The sequence below is a fragment of the Nelumbo nucifera genome, chromosome 3 (assembly GCF_055504915.1).
Source record: "Nelumbo nucifera cultivar China Antique chromosome 3, China Antique-T2T, whole genome shotgun sequence".
In the NCBI taxonomy this organism is placed as follows: domain Eukaryota; kingdom Viridiplantae; phylum Streptophyta; class Magnoliopsida; order Proteales; family Nelumbonaceae; genus Nelumbo; species Nelumbo nucifera.
The window spans coordinates 100,928,259-100,950,203 of NC_142651.1; the positions used below are offsets into that span (position 1 = coordinate 100,928,259).

The following is a 21,945-nucleotide window of genomic DNA, read 5'->3' on the forward strand; positions in this document are numbered from 1 at the left end:
AATAAAGGTGGCGGGTTGGGTTAAATAACAATGAGCCAAGATTTTACAGAAATCTATACTACTTTAAAAAAGTACAATAGCCTTAATAATATTTTCTGGAATTTTGTGATGACAAAATTTACCCCTTTATATTTAAATTTATTGATTTAAAATGAAAGTGAATATGATAATTTGTAATTTTAAGATATTCAATACATTCAATTATATCTCATCAAATCAAACATTTAAGGTATTAATTTGCATTTACCTTCATTGAATCATATATTTAAGGCTTCTTCGTTTCTTCTCATTATTAAATTCTATAATTAAATACATACATAATAAATTAATAATTTTAATAACATAAAAACTTATACTTTTAAAATCTACATGGAAAAATAGTGTTTTCCTATAGTTGGTGGTAAGAAATTAAACCATTTAAGTCAAATGGGCCAATCTATTTTGTCACAATTAAATAATAAAATTCAAAAATATATAAAATGCAAAAATATAGAAATTACAAAAGGGAACTTTTTTAACATCATATATTTGACATAAACAATAATAAGTATGATAAACAATGTTTTAAAAACTGACCCGGAGGCCGAACCACTTTTGCCTTCGGGTCATAAGTCACTAATTCGACTATCAAGGTCAAACCGCTCTACATCAACACTATGTGTGTTTGTGTAAAAATACATATTTTATCAATAAATAGTATAATTATGTTTTACATATATCATAGTTATGTTTTGCATATATTACATATAATATATGTATTATGTTACATTTATTTATTTATGCTTTTTAATTTTATTTTAAAATTTTTATTTATATAAATATTAAAACTTATAATTTGGGGCCAAAAAAGGTTTTTTTTGCAAAAATAGCAAGGCGAGGTGCATAATGTCCTTGGGACGTATAGATTTTGAAAAGTTACTCAAAAAAAAAGATAACCCCAATCAAACATCAGAGTGCAAATCTATGGCTTCCAAAAGTTTGCATATAATTAAGTGCACAACTTGTGACTTGGTTACTGGGTCGAATGGGTCAATAGTTGAATCACCCAAGTTAGACTATTTTTAACCAAAATGGGGAATTTCAACACAACCAAACCTAGAATCAAGGTCAAGTGACGGTTCAAACGGTTCAATTAGCCAGGTCAACAACAAGTTGAAAACATTGATGATAAATAAGAAATGTTTTTATTAATGATGGAAATCAAATGTAAAATTTAAAACTAATTAGAAGTAAAACTATTTTCATATTATCTCTCATTAAATCTCATATCTAAGGCATATTCTCTTATTAAATCCTATATTAAAGATATATTTTCTCATCATTAAATTCTACTGATTAAATCCACAACACTAATTTTAATAATGCCATAATCAAATAATAAAAAATAAATAAATTAAATATATAATACAAACAAATAAAAGAACTGAGCATGTCATTAATATAGTATATTCATTATATTGAACAAAAATAAGTATGAAATGTAAGAAGTATTTTTGTAAATGAAAATAGAATTCCAAAATTAAAATCAACCTAGAAATGAAATGATGCCATAGTCAAATAATAGAATTTTAAAAAATAGAAAATACAAAGAATCATAAAATAAATACTATACATAAGATATAATTTTATCAATAATGGAAATGTAATACAAAATTTTGTCAACCTAGAAATCAAACATTTTTCTTTTTGGGTCATGGTTAGTGGTTTGGGTCAAATGGATTAATCGATGATATAATAGTTAAATAATAAATATTTAAAAAATAATAAGTAATCAAAAGAATATATAAAAAATTATATATTAATTATGTCAAACAAAAATTAAGTGTGATAAGTAAAAATTATGTATATGATGTAGATGAAATATATAATTTAAAACTGATCCGAAAGCAAAGCTATTTTCTTATTTAAATGGTGAGTCAATGATCCAACTTTTCAAAGAAATTCATGATGTCATAATTGAATAATAAATATTTAAAAAAATAAAGACATTTAAGAACATTTCTAATGCTATATAATCATCATATTAAATAAAAATAATTGTTAAAATAAAATTTATTTTTATTTAAGGCATAAATGGAATACAAAATTTTATAGTAGTAGTAGTAGTAATAATAATAATTGTTATTGTAATTTAAGTTTAGTACAAGTATTTAGTACACATTTAGTACAAGTATTTAAGTTTATTTTAATCATATTGTTACTTTTATTAATTTTATATTAATATGGAAAAAAAGTCATACATATCAGGCACGTGCTTAATTACTAGTGCATTTAAATTACAAATTATAGGATTATTATCTTTATTGCATTGAGTATATGGATAAGATTCTTGTAGCGGATGTAAAAAAAATGTTTTAGGGTGAAATACAAAAACCTCACTAGAAGTTTTTGACAATAATAAAAATCTCCCCTTTAGTTTCATTTTAACAAACACCTCCTCTAAACTTAAAAAAAAAAATCAACAGAAACCTCCCTTCATTCTTGACCCCGATAGAAAATTAAAAAGTTATAAAATTACCCCTGTTAATGTCAGGGTGTTTTTTAAGTTTTTTGCAGTGGATCCTTTGGAGTTATAGACTGGCGGCACTCATCCTCACCTACGGTCCAAAACTAATACTTACCGACATCAATGACTCTCCCACCTTCTTCTCCTTCCTATCCGATTTCACAAACTGGGTTACATCAAAACCACACTTTTTTATTATTATCTCTCACAAATCACGATAGCGTTAATAATTGTCTCCAATATTTTTTATCAAGCCCAAGCATAGGCTCCTCCTCCTTATCCTCTGATAACCAAAACAACTGATCTTCAACAAGTATTTGCTTCTTTGCAATTGTTCGTCGATGAACTCCCCACAAATGCCAAAGCTCTATGGTTATTCTTAGGGGTGCTTATAGTTTGATTATTCAAATCGTGGGCTTATTTTTGAAATTGAATTAGGGTTACTAGTTTTTGGACAATCTGTAATTAAAATTGAATCGAAGCCAACTGATTAATCGATTGATTAGTTCAGTTCGATGGTTTTTTGGCTTTTTATTATTTATAATATATAATAGAAAAATATATAAATATATAATAAAAAAATTAATAATATATATACAATATTATATTTTGAAATAATAAATAATAAATTATAAATTATATATTATAAATATATAATGCATATTTATTAATTTATAATGTATAGAAAATATAATATATAATATAATATACACAAATATGCATAAAATATATATATAAACATATGTATATCGATTAGTTTGGTTAATTGTTGGTCTTCTATTTTGATTAATCGAAACCAAACGATACCTTTGATTTTTTAAAATACCGAATCAATTGATTCAATTAAACAAATTATTGATTCAATTTCAATCGATTTTTCGATTCAGTTTTTTGGTTTTTCTTGCTCACCCCTAGTTATTCCATGCTATATCGCCTTCCCATTCCTTCAAGTCTTACCATCGGCATGTATCAAAAGAAATGGATGCTAATTAATTTTTGATCCACAGTACTCCTCCCTCTTGCTTCTTTATCTTGTCTTCACACATGGGACCTCCTAATTCCTGAATGACCGCTACTGTTCCTGGTCCCACAATTCAGACACTCTCTCGAATGGGCGCCACTATTCCTGGTCCCACAATTGAGACATTCTGTGGAGTACCAACTTACGTGACGTGGCAAAATCATCTCCCTCAAAATCACATATTCCCATGGGATCCAACCGTCCCCATTGCCATTCCCAAGAACGCTGGTGTCTCTACTATCGTCCATCTCCATGGCGGTGTCCATGAGCCACAAAGTGATGACAACACCCTTGCTTGGTTCACCTCCAATTTCGGAGACTTTAGACCCGCTGGTCCTAACAGATTTACACTTAGGCCCCTTTTGTTTTTCAACAAGTTACTTACTCAGATAAATGTTATTAATTAGATAAGTTTTTTATGGGAAACACTTATTCAGGTAAGTGCATTTATCAATGTTCTTTCATTGTAAATAAGGCAATGACCATTTTAGTCATAAAATTTTATTATTAAAGGAGTATTTTTGTCACATTTAAGTATTGACAACTTTCCCCTGAGTGGAAAAGTTATTTATTTACCTAAGATATAGGTATCACTTACCCAAGAAAATAAATTTTTTTGGATTTTGAAAAAAGAACATAAAATTCTTAGTTAATGAGAACCAAAATCCCATTGACCAACTTCCTGCTCTCAAAATCCAAAAAAATGAACCCCCCTTACCCCAATGTCCAACACTTCAGGAACCTCAAGTACCATGATCATGTATGCTTTGTCTCTGCAATGATAGATGAGCTTCAAAAATGAATCATTTTCTTTCCAAATTATAGAAGAAAAAACTCAAAGAAATGCCAAGTGGGGAAGATAAGTGTGACATCTAATTGCACAACGAGACCAAAAAGAGATTTTTTATTATTGTAAGAAACTTTAGGAAAGGTTTTTTGTATTTTACCCTTCATTTTATTGCGATGCAGGGTCGCTTCCAAGTTCCAACTGCTTAGCCCGGTGGTGGGAATGATAAAAGTGCTTCTGGCCACTTCTTTTGGCACCGCCTATTGGAAGCTATGGTTAATTAGAACTTAGAAGACAGACATTGATGATATATATTGTGGTTGATTGACTTTCAACTTGTTGGTTGCAACACCTGCATGGGATCTGGTTCCTGAAGGATTTCTTCAATCTCTTTTCCATTTGTTTGAGGTGAGGTATGTTGTACAAACTAAACTAAATAGAGTGGGGACATCAAATATGGCCATGAAAGATCACCACATCAAGAAGAATAGTAATCTTTCATTACGTCGCTACACATTCTTTCTCTTTATCTCTGTCTTCTGCTTTGTTTCGCTTGCCCTCGTTTTCTCAGATTTCAGAGGTTCTACCACCAAGATGCTTGTTTCGTACAAAAATAATCGAGATTTTGAAATCAAAGAGAGAGGAATCCCACAAATTGAGAATTCAGGATTATGTGATTATTCAGATGGGAAGTGGATCTATGATCCAAAGTTTAGAACTTCACTGTATGCCAACTCATGTAAGGAGGTCTTTAAAGGCTGGAATTGCATTTCCAACAATAAATCCAACGCCCAAGATATCATGAACTGGCGTTGGCAGCCAAAAGGTTGTGATCTTCCACCATTTGATCCGGTTTGGTTTCTCAAGCGCTTCAGCAACACCAACATCGGTAAATGTTTCGTTTTCCTTAGTCTTAATGTTTTACCATTTCCCTTTAATCCTTAATAAATGCCTAATTATGATTGGAACTTGAAAAGTGCTAACATAAACCTAAAGAAAATTATTACAGGTAAAGGGCTCAGCCATTTAATCCAATTGGTGGATGTATGTTACCTCAAATATTAGATTGCTGGTGTAATCCCTGCTTAAAAGTTACAGCGACTTTAGTAGAATAGTCTCTAATAAGATGCATACTGATGTTTCCCAGGTTGAGAAAAGGAGATATCTGTCACACATATTAGTTGAAATTATTACTTAGTTATGCTTTCTAATATTTTCAGTCCTTTAGTCTTCATGAAAATTTCAACAGTATGAGGATTTGTTGGTCATATGTTCAACAGAAAAATGTTTGTTTTTCATGTTCATACTTCAGATTTCAGTATTTTAGCCCTCATGACGTTGTCAATAGTGCAGGATTTGTTGGTGATTCATTAAATAGAAACATGTTCGTTTCTCTTGTTTGCACTCTAAAACAAGTGTCACTAGAAGTAAAAAAGTGGCGGCCTGCTGGAGCAGATCGTGGGTTCACCTTTCTGCAGTACAACCTTACAGTTGCATATCATCGAACTAATCTTTTGGCACGTTATTCTAGGTAATTTTCTTTATTTTGCCACGATAAATTCATTCTTACCAAGTAATTTTGTTCCAATATTTACTTATCCATTTGTCTTTGATGCTCTTTTATTTTTACACCTTTGCATTTTGGGAGAAAATAATCACCCCATGTTTTTTTTTTCTTTCAAGTAGGTGCATGGGTGTTTTTTGAAAATTTAGTCATTCTCTAATTGAGATGATTTTATTTAAACAATTTGTATGGTTGTTTTTTCTAAAATTAGAATTAGAATGGATTTTTACTGAATAAAAAAGTCATTATTGTTTTTTTGGGATAAATAACTGAAAAAAATTATTAATAGAAAACAGCAATATTACAGTGCATCTCTTGGATAGGGTAGCAATCACTACCGTACCCTACAGAATCAAAATAGATTACAAGCATGCCCAATACAATTGATTTCTGTTAACCCGTTGCTTAGCTAGAGCATCAGCCAGCCCGTTGGCAGATCTTTGTACACATTGTATCTTTACATTCATGCTCCTTGTGAGCCATTCAATCCGTTTAAGTTCATTTCCGTAACCCCATACTACACTCACCATTTTTCAGCCATCCAGTTACAAAACCATTACAATTGAGCCCAAAGCAACTGATTTCTTCCCACCCCTTATTTTGCCAAAGCATTGACAAACCCATTAGCAGTTCTTTTAACTCAATGTACTCTTACTTCCATGCCTCGTGTCAACTTTGGAATCATCCTCTATCACCAAATTGGTGAGATTAATTTCCTTTGCCCATTGTAGTCCATGAAGCACATAGAGATCAACCCTTGTGGAGTCCCCAATGCCAGTGGGTCCTGAAAACTTATCTGCGATATGTCCTTCCATGCTTTTGAAAACACCTCCCATACCCGAGGGGCCCAAATTTCCTACACTGCTCCCATCAAGGTTTAGCTTAATGAATCCCTCCTCCGGTGGTATCCATTGTTTATGGATCTTTGGTTTCTTTGAGGATGATGTAACCATCTGTCCCCAGTTTCTCCACAAATCATCATGTGGGTAGGATGAAAATAGCTCCATGCTTTTAGCCCAATGCATCACCTTAGCCATTATACATTCAAAGACTGCTTCCTAGCTTCTTCCTTCCGCCTTAAAGATTCTAGCATTTCTTTCTTCCCAAATTGTCCACACAATTATTGCCCTTGTACATCTCCATAATGTCCTTCTTTTTCTTGGCTAAGTGAAGGTTTCTACACAAAGCAAACTTGCCATGCTTGAGGGTTCTATCCACTTGTAGCCAAAGAGGAAGAAAAACCTTTCCCATGCTTGGAGGCAAAAGTCTAGGCACAGGTGGATGAGTGGATCAAGGAAAGTGATGGGAATACCAAATATTTTCATGCACTGGCCAATGGGAGACAGAGAAAGAACTTTGTGACCAAATTAAAAATTGATGGAGAAATGTTTTTTCTAAAGAAGAGATTGCAAGGATTTTTGTGGACCACTTCAAATCAAGGTTGAGAAGACCTATAGACAATAAAGAGAGGTCGGAAGACTTAGAGTGGCCAAGGTTAGATGATAGTACTCCAGGTTGGATGGAAAGGAATTTTGAAGAAGAAGAAATCAAACAAGTGGTGTTCTCTATGGATAGATCAAAGGCTCCAGTCCAGATGGCTTCACTATGGCTTTTTACCAAGATTATTGGGGAATAATCAAGGAGGATCTGGTTGAGGTTTTCAAGGAATTTGAAGAGAGACATGTAATTAGCTCTAGAATAAATAGGGGTGGATTTGAGTTGAACTCGCTAATAAACTATCAAGCTCGAGCTCGATTTGAGCTAAAGACTTGAGCTCGAATTCGGCTCAAGTCAAAAGCTTGGAAGTTTGAGCTCGACTATGAATTAAATGTTTTATAAAAATAATTTGACATAAAAATTAATTATTATTATTATATATAAAAAATAAAATTTTTTATATATATTATTTTTATATGTATATATATTAATATGTATGCGAACCTAATCAAGCCTATATACTAGGCTCGAGTTGGCTTGAAGCTCGGTTTAAACCGAGCCAAGCATAGCTTTTCATGAGCTAAGCTCAAACAACTCATGAAAAGCTTGGCTTGTGGCCACCCCTAGGAATAAATGCCATTTTTTTAGCTCTCATTCCTAAAAAGAATAATGCTAAACACCTAAAATATTACAAGCCCATTAGTTTGGTGACTAGCATCTATAAAATCTTGGCAAAGATGTTGTCCTTAAGGGTCAAAGTGACTTTATTTCCTCTCATTAGTCAAGCTCAAGGAGCCTTTGTACAAGGCAGGCAGATAACCGATCAAATCCTAATAGCAAATGAGTGTGTGGAGGATATGAGGAAATCAGGAAGTCAAGGCTTTGCTTGCAATTGGACCTTGAGAAGGCATATGATATGGTGGACCAAAGTTTCCTCTTGGGGATACTTAGGACTTGTGGGTTTGGGGAAAGATGGTGCTTATGGATGATTGGCTGCCTCACTCCGGTTCATTACTCAGTGTTAGCGAATGGAGTGGTAAAGGATTTCCTTTCCGGCTTCCAGAGGTTTGAGATAGGGTGATCCTCTCTCTCCTTTTTTCTTTACTTTGGTGGTGGATGTGCTTAGCATATTGATATTGAAGGCAGATAGGGAAGGGGTAATAGATGGTTGGAAGATTGGAAGGAATATTGTCTCTATAACCCGTCTCCAGTTTGCAAATGATATTATCATTTTCTATGAAGGAAGCGAGTCGAGGAAGGTGAGAAACCTTAAGGACCTAATATTAGGCTTTGAGAGAGTTTCCAATCTAAAGATCAATTTTGAAAAAAGTTGTGTAGTAGGGGTCAATTTGGATCACAATGAAGTTGAGTCTATTGCAACTCTTTTGGATTGCTCTAGTTCTTCTTGGCCCTTGACTTACTTGAGCTTACCTTTGGGTGGGAATCCTAGGGAAAGCAGCTTTTGGTATCCAGTTGTGGAGAAATTTCAAAGAAAATTGGCAGCTTGGAAAAAGAATTATATAACTTTGGGAGGAAGGGTAACCTTAATTAGGGCTACGCTTGCCAATCTACCAGTTTATTTTCTTTTTGTGTTTAGGATCCCCTGTAGGGAGGCTAGGAAATTAGAAAAATTGATGAGAAATTTTCTTTGGGAACCAAGGGAAGAGAAAAAGGATCACTTAGTTAATTGGGAGACAGTCTATTGGAGTAAAGAGGCAGGGAGTTTGGGATTAGGGAATTCGGTCCTTAAAAATGAAGCGTTATTGGGGAAGTGGTTGTGGAGATGGCCCCTAGAAAGAGAAAGTTTGTGGCATAGGGTGGTGGTTAGCATAGTTTTCAAGGCGCCAAGGCAAGGCTGGGCATTAGGGGGGCACCTTGTTGCCTAGTCGCCTAGGCGATGGATTTTTTTATATAGAAAACATAGATCCTAGGGTAGTTTCCTAGGTACCATATCCATATTTCCTTAATAATTATTCATAATTTTCGTAAGAAAAGTATAGAGTTCATGTTAAAGTATAGACAATGTGCTGATTAGACAAAATTTTAAGTTCTTCCTTACTTATTGGTTCAGGTTTTAAACTCTTTGAGGGTTCAATACAGCATTTAGCAATGTTTGTATTGATTAAATCCTAACAAATAAGAAAATAATAAAAATAAATTATTATATAAACACATAAAATGAATATTTTAGTTTAACGGTGCCTATTTTATAATTATAATGTCAAAAAAATAAAGAATAAAAAAGTATTTTACAATACATAGTACAAAACTGCTTGGCGATTAGGCGAGGGGAGCCTCAAAGGGTGCCTTGTCGCCTAGGCTTCACCTTGACAACTATGGTGGTTAGTATTCATGGTTATTCCGCCTCTAGTTGGGATATTGGAGTATCTTGTTGGGCTACCCAAACAACACCTTGTAAGGCAATACATGGCATCCTCCCCAAATTCCTTCAATTTGTAAGGTATGACGCTTTGGGAATTCAGTTCTTTTTTGGGAAGACACTTGGGTGGGCAATCAACCTCTAAAAGATCTCTTTCCTTCCCTTTATTCTCTTTCCCTTTATAAAAAGGAGGTTATCTTTTTCCCCTCTCCAGTATTACCTTTATCCTTGAACTGGGATTTTGGTTTTCGTAGGGGATTAAGGGAGGCTGAGTTTGTTTGTGTTACGAAACTTCTTTCCATCTTAGAAAATTTTTGTTTGGATTCCTCTTCTCTTGATAGAAGAGTGTGGACCCTCTATCCCAAAAGGTTCCTTCACATTTGCATCATTCTTCAAATTCCTTTGTTCTAGTACTTCCCTTGAGCCTTTCCTTGTAAAAGAAGTCTGGACTAAGCCTCTTCCCCCCAAAATTGCTGTTTTTTGCTGGGAAGTGTACCTTGGTAAGATCAATACTTTGGAGAACTTACAAAAGAAAAAGCCTTTTCTGTGTTTATCCCTAAATTGGTGTGTGTTTTGCAAATCTCGTAGTTTGTTGCGGTTCTTTGGGATTGGATGTTTGGTTTGTTTAGATATAGGTGGGATCAGCCAACATAGGTAAAATCTTTGTTTTCTTCATCTACCTTTGCTTGCCCAACAAAAAAAGGGAGCAGTATGTGAAGATGTTTTAGAGCAGCCACCCTATGGACAATTTGGGAAGAAAGAAATGCTAGAATCCTCCAAGACAAGGAGAGACCCTTTACAGAAGTGAAGAAGCGCATTTTAACCAGGGCTATTTACTGGCTGAAATCCTTGGCTTTGTTCAACTCTTTCTCTTTTGATGACATTTGGAGGAATTGGGCTGCAGTTGCACACACTTCGGTTAGGAAAACCAGGGCTGCAACAGTTTGGGTAACTCCTATGAAAGGGGTAATTAAACTAAGTTTTGACGGAAGCAGTCAAGGTAACCCAGGACCGTCTAGCATAGGAGTCCAGAGGAATGAGAATGGCAATGTTGTATCCTTATTCTCAAGCCCAATGGGAATAGGGGATTCCACAAGAGCTGAGTTGTTGGCTGCAGTACAAGGAATTCAGATTGCTAATCAAGTACAAGTGGAAAACCTATTAGTTGAAGGGGATTCTAAGGTGATTGTGGGCTAGTTGTCAAATCCAGACTCAGTTGTTAGGAGTTATAGGGATTACATAAAAAAGGTTAAATGTTTAATGAGACACATTTCGTGTAGATACCAGTGGGTGGGTAGGGAGGCAAATGCTTTGGCTGTAAATCTTTTTTATCTGACCACTTGTAATGTTTAGGGGAGGCTGCATCTCGTGCCTCCCCAAGGGATGCTTGTAAATGTAGAGAGACTTGGCCGAATGGGCCCTAGCCCATTACTATCTTAGTGATTAGTTCTTTCTTGTTATTAGGCCTTAATGGGCCTTTTCTTTATGGGCCTTCAATTCTTTTTATGTTTTCTAAGTATGCTGATGAGGTGGACGCCCACTTAAGGGCAGACTTGTAATTTATATAATCTTATTAAGATTAATAAAAGGTTAGAGAGGAGAAAGAGGAGATTATCAAACCCCTTCTTCTCAATTCTTCCTTCTTCTTCTTGCTGTCTTCTTCTTCTTCTCTTCCTATTGTGCTATAACCTGAAATATTTTACTATTTTTTATTGGTCTGAATCACATCTTGGTATTAGAGTAGGTCTTCCTCCTCTTTTATTTTTCTTTTCTTTTCCCATACACCTTTCGATTAGAAGAGTGTATGGAGAGATAGGTTGCTGATTATTCAGAGAACTTGTATGCCTAGTTGGTAGAGGGTTTAGAGAGTTAGAATTTAGCTATAGATTGCCTAGAAAGTGGGGGTGCTGATTTTTTGCCCGAAACCCTAGCTGACTAGAGAGTTTCTAGTTACAGGTTAAAGAGACTATTTGGGTGTGACACTCAAGGCATGGAGGGTTCCTTTTGATCTCTAAAAGTGGGCGGTTGTAGTTGGAAGAGGTTTGGGAAGCTCTAGTTGGAGCGACTACTTCTTTTCTCTTTCTCTCTGGAGGCCAGGTATAGTGAAACCCTAGTTTTGGGATTTTTAAGTGTTGGACTGACCTTAGTTAGGTCTATAAAGCTTGAAAACCTTGTTTTTTGATTTTCGTTTGACCAATGGAGCAATCTGGAAATGAGATGAAGCATATCCCAGTGCCGGTGGTTGGTCTCATAGGTTCCATTTTGATAGGAGTGACTACAATCAAACTTGATGGAACAAATTATTTAGCTTGGGCACTATCTATAAATATTCATGTCTGTAGTAGAGGTAAACTAGGGTTTATCACGGGCAGTAAGGAGAAACCGGAACAGATTGATCCTACATATGAGAAATGGATGCAGGTTAACTACACAGTTATTGGATGGTTGATAAATTCTATGCAGCCCCACATAAATCAACATTATCTTTGGATTTCAACCAAGGAGATTTGGGATAGTGTTATAAAAACATTCATAGAAATTGAATGTTGCAAGGGTCTACAAACTAAGGATGATATGAAAAATCTAAAACAGGGGGAGAAGAGTGTAGTTGTCTAGTACTCAATGTTGAAGTCACTATATTCATAAAAAAAAATGTTGAAGTCACTATGGCAGGAGATTGATGTTATGGAAGCAGTTGTATGGGAAAGCACCAAGGATGCAGAGACATTCAGGAAATTTGTGGAAAGAAACAGGGTGTTTGATATTATGAGACAGAATATTCTGGCCAAGGATGAAGTAACACTTGCTCATGCATATCCTATGGTGAGCAGTGAAGAGAGTAGGCGACATGTACAATTACAGGGCCCGTTACCTTCAGAACATTTTGCACATGCTGGAATAAAACCAAAGGGGCCAATCGAGAAGAAAGTTGTGATATGTGAATACTACAAGAAACCAAAACATACTAAGGATACTTGTTGGAAGCTTCATCCAGATCTTCTCCCAGATAGGTTTCGGAACAACAACAACAATGATAATTACAACTTTAAGAAAGGTGGTCAGTCTGGAAAGCCCAATAATGCAAATGTTGCTACAGCATCTGAAGGTGTAAATAGAGAAAGTGAAGAAAAATCTGCTATGGAGCAGTTGGCAGCAATGAAGGCAGAATTTGAGAGATATGGGAGGTTAATTAATCACTTGGAGACTACTATTGCAGCTTCCTCCTTAGGCAACACCTCTTCATTTGCATTTTCCCATTTAGGTATTTGTACTTTTGTAAATCATGCTACAGCCTCAGGTAATCGTATAATTCCTTGGATTATAGATTCTGGTGCATCAGGCCATATGACCAATATATCTAACCTTTTTTATTCATATCACAGTTCCTCTCTGGTAGAGAGAAGATTTCCCTTGCCGATGGGTCTCTTGCTCCTATCTCTGGCAAAGGGAATATTAAAGCCTTTGATTCCCTTGCTTTATCCTCTGTCCTTCATGTTCCCAAACTTAACATGAACCTTTTATCTGTTAGTAGCTTAACTAAATCAATTAATTGCAGTGTAACCTTTCCTACTCATTGTGTTTTTCAGGACCTGAAAACTCAGAGAATGATTGGGAGTGGCCATGAGGCGAATGGAATATATTTGCTGGATATCTTTGATCAAAGTTCTGGACCACCTAGTGGAGCAGCTTTGGAGTCTATCTCATCATAGTTAGTTGATAGAATCATGTTATGTCATTTGAGATTTGGTCATTTGTCTTTTTCAGCTTTGAGTCATTTGTTTCCAGAAATGTTTAAGAAAATATCCCTATCGAGTCTTCACTGTGAGTCATGTGAACTTGCAAAACATTATAGACAATCTTTTTCAGTGAGTAATAAAAGATCAGTTTCTCCTTTCCATATTGTGCACTCTGATGTGTGGGGGCCACATATCATTTATCTGCTATGGGGGGTTACAAGTATTTCATCCTTTTCATTGATGAGTTCTCTCGTTACACTTGGATTTACCTTATGAGATCCCGGGATGAAGTGCCAAATATTGTCCAAAAATTTCATAAACTTATTCTTACCCAATTTAATACTCGGATCAAAATATTTCGATCTGAACACTCCATAACAAAATGGAGTGGCAGAAAGGAAAAACCGACATGTGGTTGAGGTTGCGAGGAGCCTCTTTTTTGCTTCTCATGTTCTTGTTGTTAGAATGTTAGAGTGATGTTCGGCTGATAAGAGTTCTTATTAGCCCATACTTATGTTTAACTTATCTTGTAACTGGGCCTGTGTTAATGGGCCTAATCCTGTTTAATGATTTAAGTCATCTGGGTGTCCCATCACTAATCAGGGGCATCCTAGTAATTTCTTGTACTTTGTACTACATTCATATATAAATAATAGCATGGTCAACTGACTAGTACAGTTCGACATTCACTGCATTTCAGAGTTTCTCTTCTCTCCTTTGCTACTTTGAGTACAGCTCCTAAGATTACATGGTATCAGAGCAAGTTCGAACCTAAGGTTTCAGCAGGCGCACTCTCTTCTCTTGCTGTCTTTTCATCTTCTCTCTTCCTTTTCTGGGTTGCTGTAGTAAAGACCTAGGGGTGTAAGAGAGTAAAGCAAGTTCGAACCTAGGGTTTCTCTTGGTTGTAGGACTCAAGGGAAGTAAGACCCAGAAGTAGATGTCCTACTAGGTTGTTTCCAGTAAGTAGTAGCTATTTGGCTACTAAGAGAGGTCTGTATAGGACAGACCTAGTTGAGGACTGATTTCAACAGTCCTAGCACTAGCCGAAAGGGGGAGAGCTTCCTCTACAGTTGCAGCTTCGGTGCTCCAGAAAGACTTGCGCAGAACAGTGGTAAAGACTTGGCCTCTTCTACAGTTGTAGCTTCGGTACTCCAGCAAGACTCTTACAGAACAGTGGTAAATAGCCCTATTTTCAGGTCGGTTACCAGCCCTACTTTAGCCTTGCACAGCACAGTGGTAAAGACTTACATTGCACAGTTGCAGCCTCGAATATTTTACTTGCTACTGTACCCGAACTGGTTCAGTCTAAGTGAAGTTTATCTAGTGTGCTACCAGCACTGTGAACACTTCTACCAGCACTGTGAACACTGTGACCACTTCGGCCAGCCCTAAACAGAACCACCTACAGCACTGTGAACAACTCTAGGACTGAAGTCAGGATGTCCTCACTATCCGTTGAAGTTTCCTCTAGAGATAACAGACCTGTCGCAAGGTCCTCAAACCTGGAAAACCCTAATCTGCACAGCTTGCAGATTACAAGTGTGCTGCTGGATGAGTATAACTTCAGAGAGTGGTCCGTCTTAGCAAGGTTGTTCATTACCTCTCGTGAACTCACATGCTATTTGGATGGAGACAAGAAAGAACCAGAAGTTGGCAGTCCTGAATACACTGTGTGGCGCAAGGAAAATGCCATAGTCATGTCTTGGTTGCTGGCCTCCATGACTCCTCGGGTGGCCAGAACTGTTCATCATTTTCCTACAGCCACTAAAATTTGGGAGAAAGTATCCAAGACATACGATCAGAAAAAGAACAATGCTAGAATCTACAGGCTGAACCAAGATATTGCAGCCCTAAGGCAAGGAGACATGTCCGTGAACATACTTTGCAACATTGGAAGGCCTCTGGGAAGAGCTTGACCATCACTTGATTTTGGATTGGGAAAATGCCAAGGATAAGGAGAGGCATGACAAGCAGATTGAGGAGAGCAGAGCCTTCAAGTTTCTGGCGGGCCTAGATCCTGTATATGAAGGTATAAGGTCACAGATTCTAGGGAGAGATGAATTACCCGAGCTTCACCATGTCTACTACCTGGTGAGGAATGAAGAAGTAAGGAGAAAGGAGGTGCAAGTTGACTCCCAAACACGGTCCACAGAACTATTTGGAGAACATTCAACCCTAGTCTCCACTAAGGGAAATAGATTTTCAGACAAGAAGTCCCTCAAGTGTACCCATTGTGGTGGTGAGAAACACACAAAGGAGAAATGTTGGGTCTTGTACCCTCATCTGAAGCCAGTTGCTCTGAGAAAGGACAGAAGGCAACATAAGGGCCACACAACAAGTGGGAATCTTGTCACCAACAATAGTAGTGACAACTCACAGAGTACTCAGACAGTGTCCTCTTCCACCACAAGGCAGGCTGCCGACTCCTCTGGACCAAGTACTTTGCGCTTCACAGCTAGTGAGGTAGAGGTTCTCAGCCGGGCATTAGCCCGTCTGAAGAATAATCCTTTAGCTTCCACCTCTCTTGCCAAATCAGGTACAACCTCTGCATTTAGTGCAACTAGTTCCATTAATTCTACCTCTTGGGTGATTGATTCCGGAGCTAGGCTGCACCTGCTCCAACTAGTCCGAAAAGTGTGGAGTCAATAGCTAGGCTGCACCTGTGGCATGCTAGGCTAGGTCATTTGTCTTTTTCTTCTTTAGCAATGTTGTTTCCCGAATTATGTAAGGGCATTCCAAGTCAGAGTTTAATTTGTGATGTGTGTCAAATGTCAAAACAATGCAGATCAATGTATCCAATTTCTAGTAATGAAATTCAAGCCCCTTTTGATTTGGTTCATTCTGATGTTTGGGGTCCTTCACCCATTGTTTCCATTGATGGCTTCCGTTACTTTATCAGTTTTATTGACCATTATTCTCGGTGCACTGGGATTTATCTGTTAAATGGACGTGATGAAGTTCCACGGATAACTATGATGTTTTGCAAGATGGTTGAAACACAATTTGATAAGAAGATTAAGCAATTCCGTTCAGACAATGCATCTGAATACTTTGAAAGATCCCTGAGCTCATTCATGGAAGATGCAGGCATGTTACACCAATCATCGTGTGCTTACACCCCTCAGCAAAATGGGGTTGCTGAGCGCAAGAACAGACACCTATTGGAGATAGCTCGAGCTCTACTTTTCCAGCATAATGTGCCCAAGCAATATTGGTCTCAAGCTGTTCTCACTGCATCATACCTGATAAACTGGATGCCATCTAAGGTACTGGGTATGAAGACTCCTTTCTCTGTTTTGTGTCCCTTCCAGGTACTCAGAGGCGGCATCTGATCCAAGGTGGAAAGAAGCCATGAATGAAGAGATGAAAGCCCTAATGAAAGCAAGAATGTGGGAATTGGTGGACTTGCCAGAGGGGAAAGGCACTGTTGGGTGCAAGTGGGTATTCACAGTAAAACACAGGGAAGATGGGTCAATTGAGAGGTACAAGGTCAGACTTGTGGCAAAGGGATTTACACAAAAGAAAGGAATTGACTACAAGGAAACCTTTGCCCCAGTAGCAAAGCTCAACACAATCAGGGTTCTATTGTCACTAGCAGCAAAATTCTCTTGGGAACTCCATCAGCTGGATGTGAAGAATGCCTTCCTAAATGGTGATCTTCATGAAGAGGTATTCATGGAACCCCCACCTGGATATGATGTTGGAAAGAAGGTGTGTAAACTAAGGAAAGCATTATATGGTTTGAAGTAGTCTCCCCGGGCATGGTTTGAGAGACTTTGTATGGCCATGAAGAAAGTGGGGTACACTCAGAGCAGTGCAGATCATATATTGTTTACAAGGAGATAGGATAACAAACTTACAACACTCATTGTTTATGTGGATGATATGGTGATTACTGGAAATGATGTGAAAGAGATGAAGAGGCTGAAGGAGTTCTTAGCTTCAGAATTTGAGATCAAAGACCTGGGAAATCTAAGATATTTTCTTGGGATTGAAATTGCTAGATCAAGAAAAGGAATCTACATATGTCAACGAAAATATGTGCTAGATCTCCTAGAGGAAACAGGCATGATGGGGTGCAGGCCAGTAGACACTCCAATAGAACCGAACCATGGATTACAAGAATCAATGGGTGAGGAATACTGTGATAAAGAAAGGTACCAAAAATTGGTAGGAAAATTGATATACTTATCCCTTACTCGGCCAGGCATTGCTTATGCAGTGCATGTTGTCAGTCAATTCATGCATTCACCAAAGACCCCTCATATGAGAGCAGTGGAAAGAATTCTCAAATACTTGAAGACTTGCCCAGGGAAAGGAATTCTATTCAGGAAAAACAACAGACTTGAAATTGAAGCCTACACTGATGCTGATTGGGCTGGGTCTGTTGGAGACAGAAAATCAACCTCAGGTTACTGTACATTCTTGGGAGGAAACCTAGTCACATGGTGCAGTAAGAAGCAGAATGTTGTGGTTAGATCAAGTGCAGAAGCAGAATACCGAGCTATGGCACACGGTGTTGCTGAACTCTTATGGCTCAGAACTCTTCTTAATGAGCTTGGTATCAAAACTGAGGGTCCTCTCAGGCTGTATTGTGATAATAAAGCTGCTATCAACATTGCCAACAATCCCGTGCAGCATGACAGGACAAAACATATTGAAATTGATCGACACTTTGTCAGAGAGAGAATTATTTCAGGAGAACTCTGTGTGCCTTATACTCCATCAGAGATGCAGATTGCAGATGTATTAACTAAAGGGCTGTCAACAACAAAGTTCAGGGACTTACTTGGTAAGCTAAACATGATTGATATCCATGCTTAGCTTGAGGGGGAGTGTTAGAATGTTAGAGTGATGTTCGGATGATAAGAGTTCTTATTAGCCCATACTTGTGTTTAACTTATCTTGTAATTGGGCCTGTGTTAATGGGTCTAATCCTGTTTAATGATTTAAGTCATTTGGGTGTCCTATCACTAATCAGGGGCATCCCAGTAATTTCTTGTACTTTGTACTACATTCATATATAAATAATAGCATGGTCGACTGACTAGTACAGTTCGACATTCACTGCATTTCAGAGTTTCTCTTCTCTCCTTTGCTACTTCGAGTACAACTCCTAAGATTACAGTTGTTATGTTTTGGGGGGATGATGTCCAACCTATCCTTACAACTACATACTTGATAAACCAGATGCCTTCCTAAGTTTTGGGTTTTAAAACCCCTTTTAACCTTCTATTTCCAAATGAGGATATCTTCTCTCTTCCTATCCGAGTGTTTGGGTGCACTTGTTATGTTAATGTTCACAGTCATTAGAGAGACAAAGACATAAGTTTAAGCCTAAAGCACACAAGTGTGTCTTCTTGGGATATGCCTCCACACAAAAGGGGTATTGTTGTTTTGATCTGGTTCGTGGTACTCGCTTTGTTTCTAGAGATGTCACATTTGCTGAATCTGTTCCTTTCTTTGGTACTTCTCCTAAGGGGGAGCATTTAGAAGAGTTGTGTGCGTTGTCACCATTTGTCCCTCTTCCAATCCTCATTGAGTCTTCTATTGAGTCTCCTCTCATCGAGTCTTCTATTGGGTCTTGTTCTCATGTTCTTGCTCCCCCTCGTCCTGCTCATCCTCCCACATTTTCTTCCCATCCTATTCTCCACAGATGGTACTAGAGACAAAGACTCAATGATGTGCAAGTTATTTCCACATCTTCAGATGATCCTCTTGCACCTCTCATCACTATTGAGGTAATAGGTCAGCCCTCTTCTACCACTTCTATTTTTCGCAAAGGCAAATGGAAATGTACAACTCATTGCATTTCCAAACACCTGTCCTACAACCTTCTTTCCCCTACCTACTATTCATTTCTTGCCTCTGTTTCCACACATGTGACTCTCAAATTTGTCCTAGAAGCCTTATCCAAACTAGAATGAAGGGATGCTATGATGATTGAATTAGATGCTTTGCATAAGAACAATACCTAGGAAATTGTGGATTTGCCTGAGGGAAAGGAATTGGTTGGCTGTAAGTGGGTATTCACTATCAAGTATCATTTAGATGGTACTATTGAAAGATTTAAAGCCTGTGTGGTTGCTAAAGGATACACTCAGATGTATGGTATTGATTACCTAGAGACTTTTGCCCCAGTGGCCAAAATGACTTCAATTCGAGTTTTGTTATCTTTAGCTGCTACTTTTGGTTGGCCACTTAATCAATTCGATGTTAAAAATGCTTTCTTGAATGGGGACCTACATGAAGAGGTTTATGTCTTTACCTCCAGGGGTGTATGGGAAGGAGATGCAAGGGTAAGTTTATAAATTGAAGAAGTCCCTTTATGGCCTTAAGCAATCTCGTAGAGCATGGTTTGACAGATTTCGAGTTGCCCTTGTTACTTTTGGGTACGCACAAACTCAGTTTGATCATACCTTGTTTGTTAAGAGGAGAGATTCCTTAATGACCTTTCTAATTGTCTATGTTTATGATATTGTGGTTACTGGTAGTGATACTCAGGAAGTTACTCATCTCAAAAGATTTCTTAACATTGAGTTTGAGATTAAAGACTTGGGTGAACTCAGATATTTCTTGGGATTTGAAGTTGCCAGGTCTAAGGATGGTATTTTCATTTCTCAATGTATGTTCTTGATTTTCTTGCAGAGACTGGCGAATTGGGTGCTCAACCAACTTCTACTCCTATAAACCTAAATCATAAGTTGTCAGCTATTGATGGTGAATTGTCAACTGATAGGGGAGTGTTCTAGAGACTGGTTGGGAAGTTATTATATCTTTGCATGACTCGATCAGGTATTTCCTATGCAGTTAATGTAATTAATCAGTTCATGCATTCTCCTAGAGATACACATTTAGCAGCTGCTAAGAGGATTCTGTGTTTTCTAAAAGGGACTCCAAGGAAAGGTATCTTGTTTGCTAAGCATGGACACATGAAGCTGGAAGCATACACTGATGCTGGTTGGGCTGTATGTATTGATGATAGGAGGTCCACTTCAGGTTATTGTGCTATGGTGGCAGGGAACATTGTATCATGGAGGAGTAAGAAGCGGTTTATAGCAGCTAGATCCTCGACTGAAGGAGAGTATAGGGCAATGGCACACGAAGTTTCATAACTTTTGTGGTTGAGATTACTTTTAGAAGAATTGGGTATAGACTATGAGAAGCCAATGATGTTATATTGTGACAACCAAGCCGCTATCAACATTGCACATAATCCTGTTCAGCATGACGGAACTAAGCACATAGAAGTTAATAGACACTTTATATGGGAGAGAGTTGCTTTAGGAGAAGTCTACCTGCCATTTATTGCTTATGAATAACAGTTGACTGATGTTTTGACAAAAGGTGTTCCCAAAGGAAAGTTGGTTCACTATATAGGCAAGCTGGGCATGATTGATATCTATGCTCAGCTTGAGGGGGAGTGTAGAGAGGCTGGGCCGAATGGGCCCTAGCCCATTACTATCTTAGTGATTAGTTCTTTCTTGTTATTTGGTCTTAATGGGCCTTTAATTCTTTTTATGTTTTCTTAGTATGCTGATGAGGTGGACGCCCACTTAAGGGCAGACTTGTAATTTATTTAATCTTAGTGAGATTAATAAAAGATTAGAGAGGAGAAAGAGGAGATTATCGAACTCCTTCTTCTTGCTGTCTTCTTCTTCTTCTCTTCCTCTTCTGCTATAATCTGAAATATTTTACTATGTTTTATTGGTCTGAATCACATCTGTAAAGTTTTATTATGCTTGATTAATGAAATCAATTTCAACTATAAAAAAAAAAACTTTCTCAAATACAAGCAACAAAAAGGCAAGATATTAGTAAATGAAAACAAGTCTCACCATTAGTCTTGCAAAGTATATACCAATTTGGGGATAAACACCAGTTCAGTCTTCTATTTTGTAGCAGGTCTAAAGTATTGATCTTTTCATGATCTACCTCCCAGCAAAGTGCCCCGATTTTAAGAGGAATGGGCATATCCCACACTTATTTGATAGGGAAAGAAAATTGAGGGTTAGGGGGATGTCCAAGAGCCCTAAAGAAAGAAGCACAAGTGAAAAGACCCAAGGGGTAAGGAGATCAAATTCGCCTATCTGGTTTTGAAAGGCCTAAGCACATTTCATCTAGGATCTTTAACAAGTTGATTATGTTGGTAGTTTCCTCATCCCTCAAACCTCTTCAAAACCCCAAATCCCAGTTAACCCATGATGAGGAAGGGGAAATAGAAGCCACAAATTTTGAATTTTTTTTTTTTTGGTAAAGTAGAGAAAGAATACAGAGAGGAGAACAAGTCCCTGAGAGAAGATTGGAATTGAATTTGCAGTTTAGGTCAAAAGGTGCATTGTATTTAAGGTCATTTAAACCTATCTTAATCAATAAGAATGAAGTGGCATATTTAACACACATCTCATTTATGTGTATAATAAGTAAGCCTTTCTTGTGATCAGTCTGTTTCTCCATACATATATACATTGATGTATGCCTGAGTGTCTTGTTATGTGTGTGAGCACAGACCT

General features: G+C 37.2%; 1 protein-coding gene across 6 annotated transcripts in view; it reads left to right on the forward strand.

The window, feature by feature from the left end:
• Positions 1 to 4,196: 4,196 nt before the first annotated feature.
• The window catches only part of TBL13 (TRICHOME BIREFRINGENCE-LIKE 13), a 113,494-nt gene continuing 95,745 nt past the window's right edge, over positions 4,197 to 21,945 (forward strand). For 2 of the 6 annotated variants that reach the window (XM_088901572.1, XM_088901569.1), the window contains exons 1-2: positions 4,473 to 5,203; positions 5,668 to 5,845. In XM_088901572.1, the coding sequence (XP_088757698.1) occupies positions 4,771 to 5,203; positions 5,668 to 5,845 (611 nt within the window). In that variant the 5' untranslated portion in view covers positions 4,473 to 4,770. Of the gene's footprint in view, positions 5,204 to 5,667; positions 5,846 to 21,945 lie in introns of all 6 variants that reach the window. The other 4 variants (XM_088901570.1, XM_088901571.1, XM_088901568.1 and 1 more) reach the window with 4 other exon arrangements.